This window comes from Drosophila obscura, unplaced genomic scaffold (assembly GCF_018151105.1).
Source record: "Drosophila obscura isolate BZ-5 IFL unplaced genomic scaffold, ASM1815110v1 contig_150, whole genome shotgun sequence".
In the NCBI taxonomy this organism is placed as follows: Eukaryota; Metazoa; Arthropoda; class Insecta; order Diptera; family Drosophilidae; genus Drosophila; species Drosophila obscura.
In genome coordinates, this window is record NW_024542736.1 from 6094145 (window position 1) to 6118316 (window position 24172).

Here is a 24172-nt window from a genome sequence, read left to right on the forward strand (position 1 = left end):
GTATTTGTAGATATGTTCAGCCATCAGATGTACACGTATGAGTGGCAAACAAAAGGGATTGACGTGACATTCCCTTGCCGTAAGACACCGCAAGCAGGTGGGGGTGTCTTGTGCCGTAGACAACTTCATTTTATGGGTCGAGACTAAAGACTCATAAATTTGCAGCCCACAAAAGGAAACGTATACCCCAACTGATGTATATTTATAAGTGTGTGGATGTGTGTGGATGTGTGCATGAAGCCATTCCAACTGCAATTAAGTAATTCTCACATCGTTTATGCAAAATACGTAAATTTTCCAGGCATTCTCCTAGTGTACCCTCATAGGGTAGATACAGAACGCAGAAGGCAGACCCCATGCCACATCCTTTCCAGTTCGGTTCTGGTGATTGCTCGCGTGCAACCTCAACACCCTTTGCTTGTATTCAAGTGGCCCATAAATTGTTGGCCAAGTTTTCACGGGGTCCGCCCACTTTTCGTTGCGCTGCTTTGACAACGGCAATTACCTTGAACTTTTCGCTGTTTCGCCCGGCCATATCACAAAAATTTATTTATACTCCACATATATACATACATATATATTTTTTTTGGCCATGGGCAGGGTTCATTTTCTGATCTCTTCGCATTTTGTCAGTTTAATTTTTGGTTTAGTTCACGTGCCCGCTTTAAATGAACCCAAATTGCAGGCCCATTAGTTCGGGGTAGCTCCGTAGGTAGCCGCCGCCGTTGCCGTTGCTCCATATGCATATTTCTTGAATAAACTGACAGCCCCGAAGCCATTTAAAACGGGTATGCACAATATATGTATAGTAAATATATTTTATAGGCAATCGTTTGCATTTTGAATATCAATTTTGGTGGCTCCTCTCGCCCTGCAGCAGTCCGTCTGGCTATCCAATCAATTTCGGCCTTTGGCTGCTGCTATCGACTGACATTTATTTTTTGGCCGCTTTATGAGACCGTAATTCGTAATTTTTGATTGCACTTTTTACTGTCAACGTTTAGCACACAACATTTGGGTCGTTGCAGAGCTTTCAGCTTCCATCAACAACTCAATAAAGGGAAAACCTTGTTAGCAATTTATTTTTGTGTGCTTTGATTTCCAATTGTCGATGGCTTGACAGCTGATCGATAGTTATTGTGGATTTGTAATGAGTTTATCATGCAATGTCGGCAAAGGAGTTCATATGTGGGCTTAGGGAAATCATTTGCTGTGGAAAAAGGAAGAAAAATGTTGCCACTTTAACTCTTAGGTGGAGTCCTTGCATGGGTAGGGAGTACTTATCATTTTGTTGTTCATTTCCTAGCCACGAAAATCACTGTTTCTTGTTACTCGTTTCATATACTCGTAATAATTTTTGTTATTTATGTTTTAGGTTTTAAACAATTTAAATTAATTTATACAGATGACAAATAATTTACAAGAAATTAAAGGAACACAAAATATCGGAGAATTCTCTTCTGCAGAGCTTTCTATATCTCCGCGATTACTTCTCCCTTTCGCGGTCCAGAGATCTCTCCCGCTCCCTTTCCCGCTCGCGCTCTCTCAGATACATCTGCTGCTGTTGGAGGAATTGTTGCTGCTGCTGCTGATGTTGCTGTTGGAAATGTTGCTGGTGCTGTTGCAACAACTGGTGCTGCTGCTGTGGGGTAAGTGCGGGTGGCTCCCCAGGTTGCTGCTGCTGCTGGAGAAACTGCTGCTGGTGCTGTGCCAACTGCTGCTGGAACTGCTCCCTCAGACGCTGATGCTCCTCGGCATCCATTTCGCTGCCGTAGTCCTCCATGTCGATCACTTCATCCTCGTCATCCTCCTCAATATCGTCGTCATCCTCAGCCTCCTCGGCATCCTCGTAGCTGTGCTGAGAGCCATCCTTCTGGGCATCGTCATCCCCATCGCCGCCACCGCCTCCGGAGGAGCTGCCCTTGTTGCTCTTGGTGTCGCTCCCATCGCCGCCCTCTTGTTGCATTCGCTTGTGCTTTGTCCGCCGGTTCTGGAACCAGACCTTAACCTGTTCCGGGGAGAAAGAAAGACACGGAGTTTAGATGGGGGTTACCTTCTGGGGGAGGGTGCTGGGTGATGGGTGTTTCTTTCAAACCCTTCTGCCATTTTATATTGTTTCCTCTGTTCTATGTTTTTTTTTTTGTCAAGTCGTAAATAAACTTAACGAGTCTTTTAATTCTATTTACGGCCTGCCTCTTAGCTATGCCCTCGCAGGCAGGGGTGTTAGTTGCCCCCGAGGCAAGTGCCCGTTGCACACCCCCGTTTTCCACCTCCTACTGCCCCCCTGATTGTGCTAATAACTCAGTAACTCCCGGCACTTCTTGGGCTAACGACCAGACGACATGCAATCACTTAGCTCCCTGCGAAGGGGTTGCACGAGTGCAGGAAGCGGCAGGGCGAAGACTGGGTTTGGTGTTTTTGGTGGGGGATACTTATTGAATTTGATGCGCATTAAGGGAGCAAAGGGTTGAGGTTGAGGTCTTGTGTCTTGTGTCTCCCACTCACCTGTGTTTCGGTGAGGCTCAGCCCTTGGGCCAGCTGCTTGCGCTCGGCCCCGACCACATAATGATTCCCCTCGAAGGCGTGCTCCAGCTTGAGCAGCTGCGTCGGCGAGAAGGCGGTGCGAACGCGCTTCGGCTTGCGGAACGGCTGGAACAGGAAATCTGAAAGAAAGATCAGCAGATGAAGCTAGTCAAATGGGGTGTTTTTTTAGGGGGTTGTATTTAGATCTATGGCGGATTAAATGGTGGCAAATTTGTTGATTTTGCATATTAAAATATATGTGAGATCCCAGGGATCAATGATGGAGTTATTTCTTCTTTAATCCAACATGGGCTTGATAGTTGTCATCCCTCATCCCTCATCTATACGCTCCCTTAAAACTGGTTTTCCAACTATGGCTGACAGCGTGACTGACACATATTTGCTAGCTCTTCAGTGCGGTAATTTTGTAATTTTGTGCCCCTTTCAGCCAGTCTCCTTTTGGGTTGTTGCAACAACGTTGGTGGCTCTCTGCCAATTAGATGACGCTGGGACTCAAATTGTTGATTATGATTTCCGCGAATGCCCCACAGCAAAGGGGCCGCACACACATATCCCACACACTCATTACAAAACAATAAACAAATTTCCAGACATGGCCCCCAAAACACAAAAGGCTTCTGGTTCGTGCCGCTGTCGGCGCTGTGTCTGGGCCATGTCCCAGAATCGCTGATAAGGCCAAAAAAATTGCCAGAACAGGCCAGGCCAGGCCAGGCCGAAGCCAGCGAGGCTCAGGCTCCGGCTCAGCTGTCCGCGCCTTCCCTGGACGCCAAGTCCAACACTTTAGCGCGCCTAAAAGCCGCCTCCTTGGCCCAGACCCAGGGCCGAGGCTCCATTGTTCTTTCTTTTGGCCAGGCACAACGTGATATTTTGACGTTTATCACGATTTCTGGAAGCGCAGACCCCTGCGACCACCACTCATCTGCCTCTTGTATATTTGCCAGTTAACAAATTTTCAATTGAGCCACAATTTGAATATTGATAACGAGGCTACTGTGCAAGATGCAGCTGAGATTTAACTCACAGGAGTGAGCAAAAAGATGATGGAATGTTGCCAATACATATGTTATTCCAAGGCAGCTTAAGAGCAGAGATGAAGATACTTTTGTGGGTAAAGCAAGTAAGTTGTTGCCTTGCCCTGAGAACCCTAGTATGCACCTTGGGTCCGGTGTTTGTGTAACCAGACTGGTTGTGGTTTAATTTCGTTAAAATATTAAGCTACCAGGCATCCTTAGCCCTTCTTCTTAAGATGGCTTAACATTTGATACAGTAATTCGATATCTAATACTAATCCCAGTGTAACTCTAATGCCAGACTTGTTGTGATATCATTTGGCAAACATGCTAAGCTACCAGAATCTATGGACCCCCACAAGGTGTGCCAATTACAAAATCAATATTGACATAGCAAAATGGAATCGAATTCGGTGACAGACCCATGCCCATGTCGGAAGTCTGATCTGTTCCACACACACACACAACATAACAGAAGCTAAGCCGCTGAGAAAATAAACAGCAAGTAAACTAAAGGTAAGCGAAAGGGCGCGAAGCTATTAAAAGTCAGAGGCAGTGTGGCAGTGGCAGTGGCAGTGTGGCAGGGTCTGAAATGTATCTTGTAACGCGTGCATTGTATCTTTGTATCTTGTTAGCGTGGCAGGGCCTAGAAAAACAATAGCTGCTGCAGCCAAAGAAAACCCTCCCAAAAACAGAAGGGAGAACTTGTCAATTTGACACTTCATAAATGCAGCCTCGGGCCATTGATGGCCATGTATCTGACAGATGCAACTGACTGGCTGACTGGCTGACTGACTGACTGAGTGAGTGAGTGATGCTGTTACCTCGTACTGTGCCTGTGCCTGAGCCTGAGCCTGAGCCTGAGCCTGTGCCTGGGTTTGGGTTCGTGCGTGCTTGGTTTTTGCTATGAACTTGACAAACGATTGCTGCATCCAGCAGCCTCAAGCTGATGCTGAAGCTGCAGCACCAGCACACTCGTAGACTCGTAGAATGATCTAGTTTTTTATGAACCCGGGCGATTTCTTGACATTTGTTACATTTGACAACTAACAATGTAGCTACAAGATACACGACTGCACGACTGCCCATCGCCTTAGATGTGCGATGTACGGCAGCTCAGCAGCTCGGTTGCTGTATAATTGATAATGCCGCCGCTCACAATGGCTACTTAATTATTTTTTCCCTCTTGTCATAGACAGCCATCGAAGTAGGAGTGGAGGAAGGGAGGGAGCTGGAGTCTCTTCACTCTGCAGAACTCAATGAAGTTCGCTGATGGTTTGGTTTTTTTTTCTCCCATTTGGTCACAAAGGAAACCGCCGTGCGAAAATACGCGCAATTGACAATTAATTGATGTGTCCGCTCGGCTGCCAATGTTGCATGTGTTGCTGTTGTTGCTGCTGCTGCTGTTGCTGCTGCAGTTGCTACTCTTGCTCACACCCTTGTCAGCTGTCATTTTTTTTATATATATATGTACAGATACTGTGTGTTTTTTGCCCATGATTGAAGTGCTGCCTCCATCGATCGTTTCGTTTCGTTTCATTTTCGTTTGTTCTGCTGTCCTGGCACTTTTTGTTCGCCTTATTATTTATCACTTATGTGCAATTGTATTTGTTTGCTTTTTTTTATGGAGTTAGGGCTTAATTTTTATGCTCTCATGATTTTTTCATTAATTTATTGCATTCCTGGCTTGGCCCGAGCCCGGGCCTGGCTTTGGGCTGTAAAGGACATTGACTGGGAATCGATAATTGAAATCAAATGTTCTGACAGTTGTCTGGGTATGTTTGGCCTGATCGATTCGATTGGGTTTTCCCATTTGCAGTTTCGGCATGAATGGGATTTTGTGGGTTTCTTGTGAGGATGATACTCATGAATGGGTGGATAGTTCTATTGGAATTGGATCAATCAGAGGGATTAGTTTACTTGGCAAGTGACTTCTGGCCTCGGCAACTAACTTTGGAATTTCTCTACGCAGTTAATCTAATTAAATAAAAATAAATTGAGTCGCTGCTGCACTTACTTGAGTTAACAAGCCTAACCAGTTTTGCTATCCCATATAGTCAAAGGTATTTGATTTCGTGTGTGTGTGTGTGTGTGACACCACTGCATCCTACACAAAAAAGGCTAATTTTCTCAGTCAAGTTTTGGCCTGATTTGGTCTGACATTTCGATGCTATATAAAATACAATTTTATAATTATAAATATCAGCTGGTACACAATATATTTATTACTTTTATATGAAGCCGCCAATTCGTAAATAATGTTACATATAATCAAACCCTAGTCAAGGACTCAATCTTAATCCCAACTCTACCCTTTGCTGCCTTCACCTTTTGGTACATTCACCTGCATTAGAAAAGGCACGCCCAAGAAAAAACTGAAGCACGTGCAACCCGAATTGAGTTGTTGACGCATCATCATCATCGCTATCGTCATTATCATTATCATTACATATGATTGTAGTACCCTTTCCATTCCATTTCTCTGATCTGTCTAACCGGGTATTACTCACGCGAGTTACAAAACAAACGAAGACGAGAAACATTTACAATTAATGGAATCGTTATGCGAAACATTGACATTTCACGTTCATAAATCAAGCGAAAATTACAGCCAGTCGAAAGAATGAAGGAAACATCGGGAGTGTGAGTGAGTGAGTGTGTGAGGTGGGGAAACAGAGCGGGAAATGGGTAAAGAGAAGGGAGAAAAGGGAGAAAATAATGAAAGAGTGTACAACATAATTAAGGCGTAACGGGGATACGTCGAAAGCAGGTGAAAGGCGTGTGAGTGTGCCGAAAATTATTAACTTACCCAACCCAGCACAGCCCGAAAAAAAAAACGGAGCACACAACATGTCAGAGCCGAACAAAAAAGATGCCATGAAAATTCAAATTATAATTATGGAAGCGGGGTATGGCACAACAACAAAAAAAAAAAATGCTTAAACAGTAATAAATGACAATGTTTTTTATTTGAGATGCGCTCTCTGCGGTCTGGCCCGGCCCGGCCCCCTCCCTCCCCACCTCCACACTCTACTTATCTCTCTCTCTATGGCCATCTCGACTGTTGCGTCGTTCTTTGGTTGGTTCTTTGGCCCAAAACCTCAATTAAAAACGCATTAACATTTCACTCGTTGCACTTTTTGGCCCCGGCTATGTTCAGATGAGTGTGAGTGTGAGAGTATTGTGTGTTACACATACGCCGCATGGGCCCAAACTGGCGCCCGTCTGTTTGCTGGCCATTAATGGTAATTTCGACTCCAGAAAAAGATATACATACGTACACTCATACACACATAGGACGGGCACACATGGCTGGCCATTTAGGTACGCTGCTTGACCTAACGATGTGTGTAATGTTGTTTAAACAATTTAATTAAAATGTAATTTGTTTGGAAATAGTTATCAAAATGGGTTTGGTTTTCTTTTCCTGGCTTTTTGGTTCGGTTCCCCATATCTTTCTCACTCTCTCTCTCACTCTCACTCACTCTCTAGTTAGTGCTCTGCTCTGCTGATGATGATGAGGCTGATAGACGTCTAATTAACTTGTAATAAATGTTTGCCATTTGCTTATTTAACTTTAATTGTATGGCACGGCATAGAGCAATGGCAACAAGAGCAGCTACAACAGCGATAACTGAATAATTGCTTGATTGAGGTTCTCCATATAATGCTAATGCGTGGTGGGACGTTGGTAGAGCAGAGGGCTAAGAATAGGAGTTTGGTTTGGATACTTTTCGTTTCACGGCAGTCAAGTTAGGAGTTTACGAATTTCTAAGCGGGTAATATATTAATAGATATCAATTTTATAGATTGATTTTCGGGAATTATAAAGAATCATTTCAGAGACCAAGAAACATCGACACATCAAAAGAACATCTATCTACTTAAATAGATGCTTCTATATTCGGTTTGTTGGTTTATTTAAAAACATTTATTCTAAATAGTTTCTGAATAACTCTAGTATACTTGAGAATCGTTTCTTATATTTTGAAAACCTTTAAAACTAATAGACAGTCTGTGTATGAAAGGGCCCTAATTAGTCTGGCTGGAAATGTTCTTACGTTTGCATAACTTTGGCTCATTTTAATTCCATAGTTTAAAGCCTTTAATCGGTTCACAATCGGTTCAGATATTAAGGAACATTTAGTTGTAGTTTTGCGAAAAGCATTTAATTTAACCGGTTTACCGCCTAACCGTTTGACTATCCCATAGCCCCATAACCGGTTCGATAACTGATAGTTAAATGTACTTACTGCCTGGAAAGCGTGGAAATATGCGTCCATGGCGACTCAGCAGCCAGGGATACAGCGGATAGCTATCACGGATGAGATGAGGAGCCGCCCCGAAGGGATGATGGCCATGGGGTGGCGGATGCCCTGGATGTGGCCCGCCCGGAAAGATGCCCAATGGGTGGCCGGGCGGCAGATGCGGGGGCGGACCGTGTGGCGGTCCTGTTGGCACGGGCGGATGAGGATGTTGCTGTTGTTGCTGTTGCTGCTGCTGCTGCTGGTGATGGTGCGCCAAGGCTGCGGCCATTTGAAACTGTGCGGCAAGGAACGGTGGCGGCGGCGGACCCGGCGGAACACCAGCCGGCGGTCGGACCACCACGGAGGAGGGTGAGGTGCGGGCCTGGGCGATTAAAGCTAGATTTGGCGGTGCCGGCAGTGCAAGTGGACGGATCAGACCTCCCATTATGCCGGCTGGCGGTGGAGGAGCGCCTGCGGCAGGATTTCCATTCCCATTTGTCGCTGGCGAGGGTGAGCGACTAAGCGGCGAACGCGGCGGACTCCGCGATCGATCCAGCGAGTCACGTCTGCGGCAGTAGATGAATCCTCGCGGTGTCCTCCGGCCGCTGGTCGTGGGCGACGAGGGACTCTCGCTCCGTGGCGGCGAGGCAATCACACTGACTCTCAGGGGAGCCGATCGCGTCGTGGACTCGCCCACAATGGAGTCGATGCTGAAGGCCAGCTTGGGCTTGCTGGTGGCATTCGTCGCTGCCGTCATGGTGGTGGCGGAGATGGGCACGGATACGGATACGGCCGGGGCTGCCGGGGCTGCTGTGGGCTGCCGTGGAGGAGCTGCTGACAAAAGGACTTGTCGGCGCCATTGGCAGCATGTTGAACGTTTGACGGCCGCACGTGACCATTTGGCGTAACGGTTTCCGATAGCGCGATTCGAGGGAGTTTTGTTGGCGGGCTAATTGAATATTGGGGAACGGAACGGAGTCTCGTTCGAGTACAGTAGTCACTGTCTAATCACAAGCACATACACACACACACACACAGTACACACGCGCACATGGGACAGACTCAGAGAACAGAGAACAGAGATAGGGTTCAGCGATTGGCATCCGCCGGACTGACATTGATAAACTGGATCACCGGAGAATGTCGTCGCTTGTGGCTGTGTCTCAAACTGGGACTGCGACTACTGCAACTGCTACTGGCACTCGGACTGGGACTCTGGGATGTGGGTTTGCCGTCGCTGGCGAATGGAGCGTAACGGTGCCGCTTCAATGGAGAATCGGCGGCGGGTTGAACGTGGACGACGTCGATTGCGGTTGCCGCGATGATGAGCACTGTCAACGCCATTAGCATTATGGAGCGTCTAAAGGCGTCTAATTGTCCACAGCGCTCGGCCGCTCCTCTCTCTGCAGTCCACAGTCTCTATCTGTATCTGTATCTGTATCTCTCTCTCGCTCTCTCTCTTTCTCTATCTCTTTCCTTTTGGGCTGCGTAAGTTGTGGGGGCGTCGGCGAATCGTTTCGAATCTCGCGGTAAGCGTCGCGTGGATGCCGCCGCTCGAGTGTCGCTGGCACACAGTCTCAATGCCCGTCCAGGGCCCCTTCACGGGTTTGTTTCTGCTTCTTTGCTTCGCTGCCGCTCCGATTGCGATGCCTTCCAGTGTGGAGCATTTGGGGAGCTCTGTCACAACTGTCGTCTCGCTCGCTCACCGCTGCACGGGCGCATGCGCCAAAGCAGCGCAGATGAAACTCAGCGAACGACAGAAACCTGCTCCCCCAACCATGTGGATAGTCGTGTCTCTCGCCCCAACTACTCCCCCTTCCAATGGCTATGTGGTGTTGGTGCTGGCGCTGGTGTTGGTGTTGGTGGAGTTGCCCGACCAGACTAGTCTCTCGCTCTCTCTCTCACTCTCTCTTTCTCTCTCTTGGTCTCGCTCTGGCTCTGGTTGTGGTTCTGCCTTTGGCTCTGACGCTCGGCTCTCTTGGCCATTTTTCGCACCAGTTTATGACAGCGAAACAAACAATTTGCGCTAAACAAAACAGCATCATTAAAGCGTTTGTGGTTTTAGTGCCAAGCGAGCTTGGCCAGTCGTCCAGGGTCAGGGGAGGGTGCGGTGCGGTGTGCGAGGTGCGAGGTGCCAGCTGGCACTGTGGTAACAAATTACTGAATTCAGTGAGCATTAAAAGGGAGCAGGAGAATTCGATAAACTATTTGGAATAAGTTGAAATATTCGCTAGGGTTTGACAGTTCTATTAAAAATAATTTTTAATTTACAGGAATATTAATTTAGAAAATTTCATAGTTTTAAGCTGCCTCTCATAGGTAACTGCATGTACGTCATGGAACTTTAAAGTCCTAAATACTTGAGCTAAATTAATTGATATTTAAGGACATATCTGAATATACATACTGAATTCCTTTTTTTTCATTTAAAATATTTTCTGGTATTTATTTTACTATAAAAGTTGCTGGAATTTCTTTTCATAATTTCGAGAAAGCTTTACGGAGTCGCTAGATTTAGTAGAGTTCCTGAAAGTGTTGCTTTCCTCACACCGTGATAGTTTTCCTCCATTTCCCATGTTATGTATTGCCATCCACTGTGCCTGGGCATCAGCGTCATAGACGCCTCGTCGTCAGTGGAGGCTACCCTACCCCTACCCTACCCCTTTTACCAACCATACCCAAACCCCACCACCATCCCCTGCCCACCTTCCCTTTGAGCGTTTGCCTTGCCACCATTCTGAATTGGCTCGAATTGGCATCTGCATGATGTTGGTCGAAAGAAGCATTTGAACATGAAAATGGGCGGTAACTTGGTTTCTTCACCTTCCAGCAAAGCTGCAACTGCTGGCGCATACTCACACAGATACAGATACAAACTCACACAGATACTGGAAACGCTCTCAGAGAGTTGCATGTTTGCTGCCCCAGTGGATGGTCATTCTCGTTCTCATTCTCGTCCTCATCCTCTTCTGGCTGAGAGTTGTGAAAATAAACACCTCGTTAAAGATGCAGGAGGAGGCATAAAACATGCAGCGCCAACAACGCTGCCTCTCATAGGTAAATACACCCAGACATATACAATATACGAGCGACCGGCCCGGCCCGGGCCGGCCCCACCCCTAGCGCCCCATAATCTGCTGACTCCATGGCGGGGCATGAGGCATGAGGCATGAATGGAGCAGGACAGAGTGGGGTGCAGAGTGGAGTGCAGAGTGGAGGCTGGCAAATAAATTGACGTGCGCTTGGCTGGATTTGTATGCATCTAGATAAGGTTTCCCTGTCGATGGTCGATGCTGCCGCAGATGCTGATGCTGCAGCAACTGGAGTTGCATCTGTATTCTGCATCTGTGTATCTGCATGCCTCTCCAGCCGTGTGTCTTTCCGTGTGCTGTGTGCTGTGTGCTGTGTGGCACCTCTGGGTGCGGTAATTGTAATTGGTTTTTATTTTTCGCGTTTGTTCCTGCCTTGTGGCCGAGAGTGTTTGGCCGGGGCTGCCTCACGTTTCGGGATAAATCATTTAATTAGCCAGACAATGAGCAGGGGAGAATGGAGCTCTGTGGCTCTCCATCACGGCCAAACTAGAGGTTATCGATCGCCAATCAATGATTTTCGGGGGGCGTACACTCGCATTCGGCATTTACGTTCAATTGAAATATGACCTGGAGGTGGATCCGCTGATAAAATGCTTCGAAATGCCTTGTTTATCAGTTAATAAATGTATGCGAATGATGGGAGTATTTTGCTTCTTTTTTTTCTTGCGAATTAAATCTTAAATTTTATCTTGTACTGGAGAAAATCAAAAGAAAATCAATTAATTCTGTACAAAAAATTGATTGATTGTTAATATTAACCCCATTGATATGGAGCATTCTAGAGCTTCGTTCAAATAAATTGGTAGGGGAATTATCAAGTACAACATTTGGCACCAAATGAAGTGAAGTCTACGTTTATGCCATGAAACTCATCAGATTCAGATTAATGAAAGGGATTTAAAAATGTAAACTTTATTATAATATTTTTTTACTTTATAAAAGATTTAATATCATGGCATACCCTAGATTAATAAGGAAACATTTCGCTAATTACCAGCATCATGTGTAATTTAAATAGTACCTATAAAGAGAAAGATTTCGCCAAGTTCCTCTCGCAGTTGTTTTTTTAGCACTGTCACCAAAATATTATATTTAACCCTAATGTAAAATATCCGCTTCATATAAACCACCAATTATCACACACTATCAAATACACACACTTCTCCAAACTTTTCCCATGCTAATTAAAGTCGGTTTTAAACCAAAAAATTACATTCTTCCAGTGGAGGTTCCACCGCTGATACCATCCTAATCCTATGTACCAGCTCGTATAGGAATTAGCTGCCTTTTCTTTCCTCTCTGCACATAAGACGCTCTCGAATGGAATCCACAAGTTTCCATGTTCCACAAACAGACAGGCAGATAAACTCGCAGCTGCCGTTGATTGGCTGTCCGCTCTACCCATGCAGGTCCGAGTGAGACAACAGTATAGGACTTACAAGTATATGCTAACAAGGGGTGGGACTGTTAAATGAGTGTGCCTGGGAAAGAGTCGGGTGGAGGGGGGACGGGCGACGCTGCTGCTGAGAACGTATAAATCCAATTCATTTAATAATTGCCAACGAGATGGAGCTCATTATCACGAGTACTTTGCACGGCTTTGCCTGAGTCTACGTCTACCCGGAGCATGAGGGGGGGAAATAAAATGGGGATGGAAGCTTATGTGGGGAGGCTGTGGCTGTGGCTGTGGCTGTGACTGTTGCTGGTGTCTGTGTCTCCCCAGTATTACTTATAGAAATACGTATATAAATTTAGCAGAAAATCAGTAAAAGTTTCAACAGTTTCGGTTCGGCGGATACCCTGTGCCTTAAAGGGACTGCATTTTGGATAGGTTCTACATTAATTTCTACGTGTTACTGCTTTATATTCGTATTCTTTTCAGCGTAGTACAAATTAATTCCGTTTAAAAGGTGACTTCACGGGTCAAAGATTTTGATTGAAATTTATAATAAAATATATTTCTTTCTACCAAAGAGTTTTTTGTTAGATTTAATTTTCGATTCGATTTTCATTTGGATGAGATTTTAGGTTTTTGAAATAGTTTGGAATAAAACAAATAATAACCATTAATGAAGATGCTCTTGTGCCTCATACGAGTATACCCTTGGCCATAAAGTGGTATGGGCTAAAAATTGATTGCGCCGCCTAAGAGTTTTGTGCTAATGCTCCACTGTTCCTGTCTGTATTTGTGTGTATATATGTGTGTATCTATGTGTTGCTGTGCATCTGTGTGGGTTTGTCTCGTTAGCGTTTTTATTAGACGCGCAAATGGAAGCCCAGAGCACTGAGAGGCTGAGACTTGGAATGGGGCTGAGCCTGAGACTCAGACCAAGACCGAGACCGATGTCTGATGCCTGATGCTTGATGATGGCGACGGCTTTTCATTGTCAATTAAAACAGCTTCTTGTCTGTGTGGAGAGCTGATGGACGATGATGCAGGGAGGATGATGCTGATGGTGGTGGATGGTGGCTGGTGGATGGGGGATGAGAGGCATGCGGCATGCGGCATGGCGGATGGAGATGAATGTCTGACTGTTTAGCGAAAGCATAATTGCCACAAGGGTTGGACCCATCAGACATCGCCATAGCATAGCCATCGCCATTTCCATCTCTGTCACACTCTGGGGTCCGTGTTGACACAGCTAATTGGCTTTATTTGTTTTAATAATTGAGCATTTTTGGCATCGGCCCTGGGCACTGATTTAATTAAAAATTTCCACGCTCATTTCACTGCCGGAGTCGCCCCTTCGAAAGGGTTGCCATGCTGCTGCTGGTTGCTGTCGTGACACTTTCCGTTTGTTTGGCTCTAAGGAAATCGAAATTGAATTTTAATGGCGTGGATTTAGTTCGAGTTCCATCGGTGTACTTCCGTCGAGAGACTTAATTAAGTGCAAATAAATATTTTGCAACTATTTGGAATGCTTAGTCGCAGATCAGGAGCCGTGCCACCGTGGATCAAGGGTTTGCTGCAGCTCTAGAAAGATCACGGCAAATCCGCAAGCCCCGACGGAAAGCCTCTAAAAATCCAGCGATCAGTGCAGTGATCTTCCCAGCCGTGGATCTAGATCTGCTACGAGGATCGGCGCATTTAATCCAATTATCGATGCCTTCGCCTTCGCCTCTGGCTTTGGCTTTGGGAAAATTGTGGGCGGGTGGCGAGGCTTAGCCCAGGTAATACTCGCATTCCCAGAACGAGAGAGAGTGGCCCGAAGAGAGAGAGGCAATTCGTTGATTAATTAAAATTTTGATCAGCTCTCCAACGAGGGGCCATTATTTAATGAGCTTTTTTTTACGAGATGCCAGGTGTGGCATGTCTGTGGCCAATGGGTGTGGCAACCAGTCTGAGACAATATGTGTGTGTGTGTGTGGGGGGATATATACCGATTCCCATGCCGATCGAGGCGCGACAACTGCCGCAAATTATCGCAAATTTGTGAGGTTCGTGGGATGCAAGCGAAATATTTTATTGCCTCATTATGCAAATGCGAATGGCTCTCAGCGGCGGGGCAATCAAGACTGGCTGGCTTCCACCAGGAGGGGACACCAGCCATACAGGAAGGTGATCGGTGAACGGTGATCAGTGATATCTGGTACCAGGTAGAGCAGATCCCTCAATTGGTTACGCTTGCCGCCGGAAAACCGCATTGAAATTACGCCAGGACCTGCCCGAGTTCCATAATTGCGGTAATGCCAATAATCTGTTTTCGACCAGCGACCCAACCGCTTTCCACTTTCCATATACCCCTTCATATCATATACCCACTCGCAGGCAGCAGAGCCTCTCCCTCATATGCATATCTTGGTCTGTTAATCCCCGCGAACCGCCTCATAAGCCTGAGTCAGCCTCTAATTGTTGGCCCTCCGAAAGGATTCTCCTTTGAATTGCCAGCAAGCAGCTTGGCCTGCCCTGCTGGTTCCTGTCGCGCGCTCTAAGCAGCATCGATAATTGGATTAAATCGGGGATGGCTGCTTCCATCCCGCGCTAGTCCCGCGCTGATCTTTGGATTTCCAGCGTGGCTTTGAGGCGCACAAATTCCGAGTTAAGTTTGAGGATTTGCTGGCCTAAACACGCGCTGATCATGTGTGCACTATTGTCGGATTGATTCCCCGGAAAACAGTCAGCAAGCAGCTCTAACACACTGATCCCCCTTCGATCTGCAGCTTCTCTCTGCTACTCTGCTAGACTAACTTCTTGGTTGATCCTTAAGCTTGCCAGATTTGTGATCTGGCAAATCCAAAATATTTAGTTCCATTTAATGGGGGCCCAATCACCCAAAACAGTTGATGGATCATGGCAGATCACATGAGATTGATTTTAAAATTCATCTCCCACAAAGATGATCACAAAACAGTTCCAGAAAATATTTCATATGGATTCCCTTTTCTATGAATCACAAAATATCAGTGGAGAGATATTTTTGGGCATGCATAAATCTCATTGATTTTGATTTGGGTGAATATTCGTTTGTAATTAATGAAATGATAAACAGATTTTCCACATTATGACGAACACTTGAGAATTGCCATTAGACAAATGGCCAGCACATGTATCTCTACGGCCCCACTCTCCGGGCGCTCCTGGCCTTAGACAAATCGCTGCTCATTAATATATTCACTCATCATCGCTGGCAAATGCACAAGTCATAATTGCAATTGCACTCTGACGGCGCTGATAGATACAAATGGCCCAGAGACCGAGGTCGTTGCTGCTCGTTCCCTGCTCCCCTCCAGAACGTAGTCCCTGTTCCCGTTCCTGTCCTGCCCCCCGACAGACCCTGTGGCAACGCCCACGCCAGTGTGGAAAATGTTGCGTGAAAATTACAAGCAGCTGCCCCTCGAAGCAAGCGGGGACACACACAAACACAAACAGATACGTGGCACAACGACCGTGTCAAGGGTAGCCGGGGGAGAAGGCTCATTGTATACGAGACTGCAGTCCGTTCCACAAAAGACATTTGTCAACACCCCCCACTTAAGGCCACAGACGCCTGCCCTGCCTCCGGCTTCGTTCCCCCTTTCAATATTTTGACGCATGAAGTTCAATCTTTCAAGAGAAAAAAAAAAGGAATTCTCTGTTTTGTATGTAAATCATAATCCGTAGATGCAACTGCAACAGCATCTGCTGGCCGCAAGTGTTGATAGCTGCACTTAGCCGTTGTCTGTTGGCTGCTGGCTGCTGGCTGCTGGCTCTGCGGATTCAACTCGTTGCCAGCTAATTGGGTGCGAACGTGCGTCAATTAGGTGCACTTGGAATGGCTCACGAATGCAACAAGCAGCAGAGCAGCAGAGCGCAAAGCAGTCGACCAGCAAGCCATCTGAAAACTGAAAATCCAAGGCACGACATCGTGATCATAATCCCAGCAAGGCGCCATGCTGATCCACCGATCCACCGATCCACCGATCCAGCGACTCTGATGATGATCGAGTCTGATCTTCAAGCGATTATCGACACAAAAAAAACCGTGTAACGGTACGATCATTTCCCCCATGCCATCCCCCCAAAACGAAAGCCAAAAGAAAGTGTCAGACAGCCAGTCTGTCTTTCAGTCTTTCAGTCTGTGACTTGGTTCAGTCAATTGTATCTGTTACTGCTGCTGCTGCTGCTTCGGCGGCTATTGTTTCTGCTAAGCTTTTTGGCGCCATGGCCAAAATCCACCTCGTGGCACTTTTGATTTTCCATTTCCCATGATTTATTTACGCACATGTATCTCATCTCATGGCTGTGTCTGCTATGCCCATAGCGGTGCGTGCATCCCAGAGATACAATGATTCAGATTTATATTTGTTTTCTGTGCGCTGCGAGGGCAATTAATTCGTTTTCGTGTCTTCGACATTTACAAAATGTTTTGCTTAATTTGTTTTGTGTTGCTCTGCAAAGGGGGACGCCACATAGTGGCAAAAGAGAGAGCAGGAAAGAGAGAGAAGAGAGCAAGAGAGAGAGAGAGATGAGGGAGCTTTGTGGGTGTTGCATGACAGTATTCAGGGCTTGTCGCTCATTAGTTGAGCTTAAATTCTTATTGAGGGGGAGACAAGTGGTTGGTTGTGTGTTGTGGTGGGGTTGGCACTTTGGGGTTCTGTTCTGAGTGTGTTTTGAGGGAGTGTTGAATGCTCTGGGATTAGGGCTGAGAACATTCCTGCTATGGCCTGTTGTTGCCTTGCCTGTTGTGATCCCCAGAGATTGTCTCTTTCGTTTTCCATCATTATCTTAACCATTTCCAAACTATTTCTTCTGACAGAACCCTCTGGCTGATCTTTGACATTGATATTTGTGGGTCTCGGCTCTGGTCTCTGTCTTTTGCCGTGTCAGTGTCACTGGTATGTATTATTCTTTCATTAGGCTGGAAGTTGTTGCAACTGCTCGACACTCGAATTGGGATACAGATTTGCATGCGGCATGCGGCATGCGGCATACGGCACTCCTGGCCTGGCCTCCTGTGCTGTTCGCTGCTCGGTTGCTGTTCTCATTTCTCCTGACAGAAGAGCCGCGAGCTGTGAAAAGTAACTCACTCTGCGCTGGACAAATGCAAATTATAGATCAGGTGCAACATCAGTAGTTGCAACTGCAGCAGCAACAGCAGCCACAGCAGCAAGAGCAAGAGCAACTGTAATTGCTGCCATAATTGCAGCAAGTGGATTCGTTTTCCATATCATATACCCTCCAGTTATGAGCAGGTTAAACTGAGGCATGTTTTTTTGTTGTTGTTGTATTTTTGTTGCTGTTGTTGCCATTTTGCCACTGGTTTGGTAGATCTGGGGCGCTGCGGTGCAAGACATCTTCAGCAGAGCCTCATCTGGACCAAATTGTAGCTCCAATTGCAGTTGCAGTTGCAATCTGCATGTGTAATAGAGTCAAGTCGACTAATTTTGCGGCAATTTGTGCTTGGGAAATCCAATGCGGAATGGATAAACGGTGGCAGGCAGGTAGGTAGGCCAGGCCATCGTTCTCTTCCCCCCAACCCCCCGCTCCACAGACCCCACTCACTGGGAGCACATGTGGAAATTAAACGAATGATGGACAGACATCCAAGACGTCGCAGTGCATGCAAACTTGGGGGGCGATCTCTCTTTGGCTGCATCTCTCTCCCCTTTTGCTCTGTGTCTCTCTCTGTCTCTCTCTCGCTTTGCTTGTCATGTTATTAGCAGCAATTTAAGCAAATAATCAGTGCAACTTGCCATCTGAACAGGGGAAGCACCAGACTAGTCACAGGAGGGGGACTAGGATGCTTGGCTAGCAGCCAGTGCCAGGTGGATGGTTGGCCGGAAGGGGAAGGGGAAGGGGAAGAGGCGGGTTCAACGCGTGACTTGCAGGCAGACACATCACAAAATTGCAGACAAGTGTGTGGTTCTATCCGAAATAAGCAGCCCAAGTCAGAGGCAGAGTTAGAGCCACATGCAAATGCCAGCGCCAGCAATATGCAGCATGGTTAGAAAGAGAGAGGGCAGGGGAGATAGATTCTAATTAGAGATGGAACCAGAGCTCCGATAAATGGAAACATTTAAGCAGGCACAAAAAAGAATTATTTGTGAATATTTATGGCTCGTAATAGCAGAGACCAAGCGGCTCTCTGATATACTTGTTCCTTTGCAATTTTCGTGAGTATAAATAATCAGAAATTATGCGATTGGTAAACTCATAAATAATATTCTCTGTAAGTGCTTAAATATATATGAGTTAAATAAATCTACCATTGCTACCAATCGTGTATATCTTTTTGTGGTATTTCCTTTGCTGCTGTGCAACTCACGAATTTGTTTTTTTCGCCAGCACAAACTCATTCCCATCCCTAATTCTAATGTTCGGAGTCTTGGCTGAGCTTTTTTCGGTGCTGGGGTAATTTGCATTCCGTTGCGAATTGCAACTGTTGTTTTGCGCCTGGCTCCTCTCACGATTTGCCAGCAAATTGGTACAGTTTGTGGCTGCTACTTTGCTTGGCTCTTGTGCTCCGCTGGTGAATTTTCACAGTTGATTTACCAAGAAAGATTGAGGTGCCTGGTAGATCGGTAGTTTTATTTACAAAAATTAGCACAGCTTTTGCTTGTTTACTGCCCCAATCGAAGGCCCCAGACTCCGTATCCGCACCCAGACTCAAACACAATCTCCGACTCTGACTCTGCCTACAACTCCAATTCCGAATCTGACTCTGAGGTGAGCGAGCGTTTTAGTTAATTTTCCAAATTGCTTTTATTAGGTTCCGTTTATTTGCATTTTGTGCTTTAATTTTACGGTTGATTTTCCTTAACTTAACCCTCTGCTGCTGCTGCCTGTTTGTAATTGTAAGCGTTTCGGTGTTTCCTTTTTCTTTTCTTCTGTTTTTTGTGTGCAGTGCGAAAATTAGCAGCCGTCCCTTTCCTGCTCTAGCTGTCTCTGTTACACTTAAATGTTGCAATTTTCGAGTCGTAAAAAATTTAAATTTCTGTTTAAGCTGAACTGAAACCAAAAAAAAAAAAAACAAAAAGTTTGCAACAAATCGTTTGGGCGCTTATGCAATCACTTTTTTGGGGTTTTTGCTGGTTGAATAACCGTTGAAAAGTTGGAATAGTTGGCTTTGGAATTGGGTAACTAACCATTGGAGAAGAGGCGTGTTTTTATCTTAAATGAGATCGCTCAAAAAACTCAAAAATTATTTCAGTTTTTTTGTAATTGCTAAACGGACGGCAATGATTGCCTTCAGTTGGGGTCATCTATGGACATTTGAGTGGATGATTCAAAGATTTTATTTGTGTTTAATATTTGCTGATCTGTCCATGCTTTGATTGAAACTATCGCTACTTTTTGTGGGTTGAGGTTGTCCAAAAAACATTTAATCTATAATACTTATCATATCATAGATTTCTCGTTCGAAATTTGTTTTAATGGTTTTCCTGTGAAGTCTCTGCCCTCCATATCAAGTTCCTTCCATGAAGAGTCGTCTGGCAACTACTGTCACCTCATTCTACCCATCATCATCATCATCAGCATCATCTGGCCTTCCACTTCTTATTTATCATTCATATGCAATCGGCCGGCTATCTCGGTGGCTCAATCAGTTAGCTGCTGCTGCCACCTCTCCCTCTCCTTCTATTGCAACAGCCTACATATACGCATGTAAATCAACACATAATAACATAATGCTCAACAAGTCTTTGGAAAAGTGAAAAGGGAGGAACTCCAAACCAGAACTGCGACTCAAACTCCAATCCAACTCGAAGCGCGTGCGTGGAGACTTAATTGCTGATTACAAATTAGCGATAGCATAGGAAGGGAGAAGTTGGATGGATGTAGTGGATAGGAGAGCAGATAGTCGACTGTTTGTAGCTCAAAGCAGGGCAGCCCTTGAGTTAATTAAGACATTAGCCACTGCCTGCAGACTGATTCCAGTGCAATCTGCCATCGGCATCAAGCCAGAGGAAGATGCCAACTTGCCCCCAAATCACTGACATCCGCCTCCCTGTTGACGTAATTGGTGCTGGCACCTTATCAGCGCCCACGTGTCGCCAGCCTGCCGCTTATTGTCGACCATTTTCCGGCCATTATTGTGCTTGCCACTTGAACTTTGGGCTTGTGCCGCAATTACATTTGCCGCGGCAATTGGTGTCGGCAACGCTTCCCTTCGGTTTCTATCGTGTGTCATAATCCCCAATGTGAGGTGTGCCCACCCCACTTCCCTGTCCACCCCACCACTTCACTGAAAGACTTATCGATTACCTTTGGGGGGGCTTATCCGCTTGTCGATCGAACGGCAAAGCGACGGAAGTACAGCTGTCACTTTCGTTCCGTAATTATGATCGTCGCCATATTTGTCTCGCTCATAAAGTAATTGTCCCTCCCACCAGTCTCCGCGCAAGGTGTTCGGTTCAATATTGTATAAATACATAATTATTGATTCCGTGCGGGACACACAAAATATTTTAATTATTTTCAATTTCAATCGAGACATTCGTGGGGGCGACAATACAATGCATTCTTTGTCAGATATTCGGATGCGTGACAGCGATCAGGTAGGCCCAAAGAATGAGTCTATGGGAGGGTCTATGACTAGTAGCCAAGATGATTGCAGATGTTTCCTGGATTCACGTGAAAACTGATAAATGCAGGAGGAGATTTCGATGCATACCAACACCTACGGCCTATCAAGTAACACGCCATATGGCAAAAAAAAGGGCCAGTAGTATTAACAACTTGACAACCCTTCGATAAAAATCAAAGGGCTAAATTCATTTGTAATTCGATATTTTTGTCAGATTGCCAGCCCATTCCGGGCGAGCCAAAAAACTCCAATCAAATATCCGAGCGTCTATAAAATTTGCAATAAAATAAATTGACGCCATAACAGCAACGTATCGAGACACCTACAATGTTGGTATGAGGTGTCCCGAACTACAACTCCAACTCCAACTCCAGACAGAGACAGAGACAGAGATGGAGAGGTGTAAGACAATTTTCATTTTAGCGCCGCACATAAAACATTTTTTATGGCTTTAAAATCGACGAGGAGTAAAAGTTACACTTTCTCAATAGAAAGCCGGCCAACGGCGAGGAGGAAGGCCTCTCTGGGGTGTGCTTAGGGTCCAAGTGCTCTCTAGGCCGATGTGTTAATGGTGCGTGAGGGTCATAAACCAAAAAAAAATACAGACTTTGAGCAACTAAGTCGCATCCCAGACCCCCGCCCAATCCCCTCTGGCAAATGATGAGCCAGTTACAGTTACAGTTCCACGCGAAATGGGGTCAAAATTTATGGCTAAAACTGCAATATGTCTTTTGTGGTAAGAATGGGTGGGGGTCGAGTGGGTTTGGTGGGATGGTGGTGGGGTGCGGCCACACAATGAAACTGTCAAGACATCGCATTTTAAAAACAAATGCGAGGAAAGTAAATAAAAACTGGACCGTCTTGGATTTCGCACACGCAAAAGGTCAAACCCGTAAGAAGAAGAAGAAGATGACTCCGAACGAGGGGAGACATAGAGAGAGAGGGAAGGAGATCTGGACAACTGACATCTGTACATGACTTTTGGTGGTGTCCAGCCAGGTCCACAGCTGTGTGTGGTGTGTGGGCAACATTACGAGTACTCGGATACCAAACCTCTTCTCCGGATACCTCTCCTTCTTTTGTGTTTGTTGTGTCTTTTACATTACCTCAATTCGACAGGCAACGGCGGCCCCTTGGGCAACTTTAATTGGAATTGCCAGCCCTGCTCTGCTCTGCTCTGCTCTGGGGTTCCACACATCTCAGAGATGGAGATGGATACAGAGACGAAGAGGGAGAGGGAGACGGAGACTGGGTCTCGGGTCTTGGGTCTATAGTCTGCAGCCTGTCCCTGGCATTAACTTTGTGCAATTGCAAATTTACGAGCCAGGCGTCAATTAAGTATCGAATTACAACTTGTTTAATGTCAATCTGTCGGGGCCGGTGCCTGTTACAGTGAGCTGTCCAACGATCCGTCTCTGGCTCTGTTTCGCTGCTATTTTTCCCCCTTTTAGTGGAGAGTGCCTAAGTGCAGAGAGCGCAAAGAGAGGGTGGGGGGGATGTTAAGACTACTGATCCGATATCATTGCAGGAGCTGTCAGAACTCGCATAATTATTCAACAAATTAGCTTGTCACAGAGTCAGAGTCAACATGGCGGCAGCGTCACCTTGTCTCCCAGCCAGCCAGCCAGCCAGCCAGCCCACTCCTCCCACTGCTACCTGTGCCCACACCCCCCTTCTTGAGCTGTTTCCCCATTAATATGCCACACCAGGGGCAACGCGTGGGCTGTTGACAGTTTGAAATTCGAGTTTTGACAGCCCGTTGGCTACCATATAATATCAGAAAAGAGAGAGAACAAGACTTATTAACTGCATATATTAACATTCAATTTGAGCGGCCATTGCTGCATACACTCCACTCCACTTCACTCCCCCCCCCCCCCACACCCCGGTGATCAATGGGCATAAATCAAAATATCGAAGAAACCTCTAAAGTCGTTTATGAATTGACAATTGAGACAACACCCAAGATCGAGGGTCAGCGGAGAGGGTCGCGTCGCGAGAGCGGGGCTCTTGTCACGTTTGGGCTGTTAACGTGTTTCGTTGACCGGCCACACTCTTTGAGTGTGGAGAGGGGAGGAACCGAGGGGGAAGGGATCAACAGCGCGGGGTCTGGTTGAATGATGCCTGCCGATTGACACTCGCACTTGTACAATTTTAATTAAACGCCACTGGTTTTGATACATTATCTCCATCCATACGATACGGTTCGATTTGATTCGATTTGGTTTGCTGGCGAGTGCGTGCACTCAGAGAAATTGATGTGGGAAATGTGGGAAACATGAATATCTTTGATGAAATCATGGAATCATAGACCATAAATATACAGCCTTAGATACGTATAAATTCGAATGTTACTGATACTTGGAATGATCAACTCTCCCCCACATACATTTCTCTCAGTGTAGAGATGTAGATATGTATCATTCCCTTGCCCACTCTTCTCACCCAACCCCAGCCATGGAAAATATTTCTTTTCTCAGTTGCATTGACTTTCGATTCTAGGAAAACTTTTAAGCCACAATTTATGCTCGTTTAAGGCGATAAATATAACAGAAACCGAAGTGATTGAAGCTGATTGCATTCCAACAAACCGTTGACTGGGCAGACACCCCGACCCCGACCCCGACACCCACCCCGACCCCGACCACGACACTACCGCATTCCGTTCGGCATTACATTACCCCGTTCAGAGTCTTGAATGAGTCACTGGCTGCCCCCTAAGAGCAGCTGCAGTTGTGGTAATTGAATGCGTGTCAATTGAATGGCGTCGCACTCGGACTTCCACTCCGCTCCGCATCGATATCTGTAGCTGTGTCTGTGTCTGAAATCGCCCATAAATAAACGCTAAAAAGCATGCAGCGGCAATTAATAACGCCAAAAGATTTGCAAAATGGCCGCCACTTCCATTGGCAGTTGCAACTTTACGAGCGGGCTGCCATCGAACCCGAGAAAAGAGCGAGAGCAGAGCGCCCAAAAGCTCTCGCAGATGGCGGCTACCGAAACGAACGGATCCAGGGCCAAGACGACGGAGTCGGCCATTGATTTATGCATCCCGTTGGAGAGCGAAACTTTACTTCGAATATTGGCGAATGATTTTGTGCATTATGAGAGTGTTAAGCACACAGAGAGAGAGGAAGAGGGAGAGAGAGTGGGAGTGGGAGGAAAGCGTGAAGAAAAATTGATTGATGAACTGCAATTAAAAGCGCATTTTCCTTCAAGTCTCGGAGGTGGCAAAAGATGCATCAAAATGCTATTAATGCAGGAGGAGTTTG

The 24172-nt window shown here is 46.1% G+C and overlaps 1 protein-coding gene across 1 annotated transcript; it reads right to left on the minus strand.

Annotated features, from left to right (window-relative positions):
• Positions 1-1350: 1350 nt before the first annotated feature.
• LOC111068444 (homeotic protein empty spiracles) lies at positions 1351-8840 on the minus strand. The gene is made up of 4 exons (XM_041596461.1): positions 8580-8840; positions 7808-8548; positions 2506-2663; positions 1351-2008 (listed from the first exon to the last, which is right to left on the minus strand). The coding sequence occupies exons 1-4, from the start codon at positions 8698-8700 to the stop codon at positions 1487-1489; spliced, it is 1542 nt and encodes a 513-aa protein (XP_041452395.1). The 5' UTR covers positions 8701-8840; the 3' UTR covers positions 1351-1486.
• Positions 8841-24172: the final 15332 nt, after the last annotated feature.

Coding starts and splice junctions, on each gene's coding strand:
- LOC111068444 (XM_041596461.1), bottom strand. CDS start 8,700: ATGGTCACGTGCGGCCGTCAAACGTTCAACATGCTGCCAATGGCGCCG. Junction 8,549..8,579: donor CCCCGGCCGTATCCGTATCC/GTGCCCATCTCC, acceptor CCATGACGGCAG/CGACGAATGCCACCAGCAAG. Junction 2,009..2,505: donor TGAGCCTCACCGAAACACAG/GTGAGTGGGAGA, acceptor TCCCCGGAACAG/GTTAAGGTCTGGTTCCAGAA.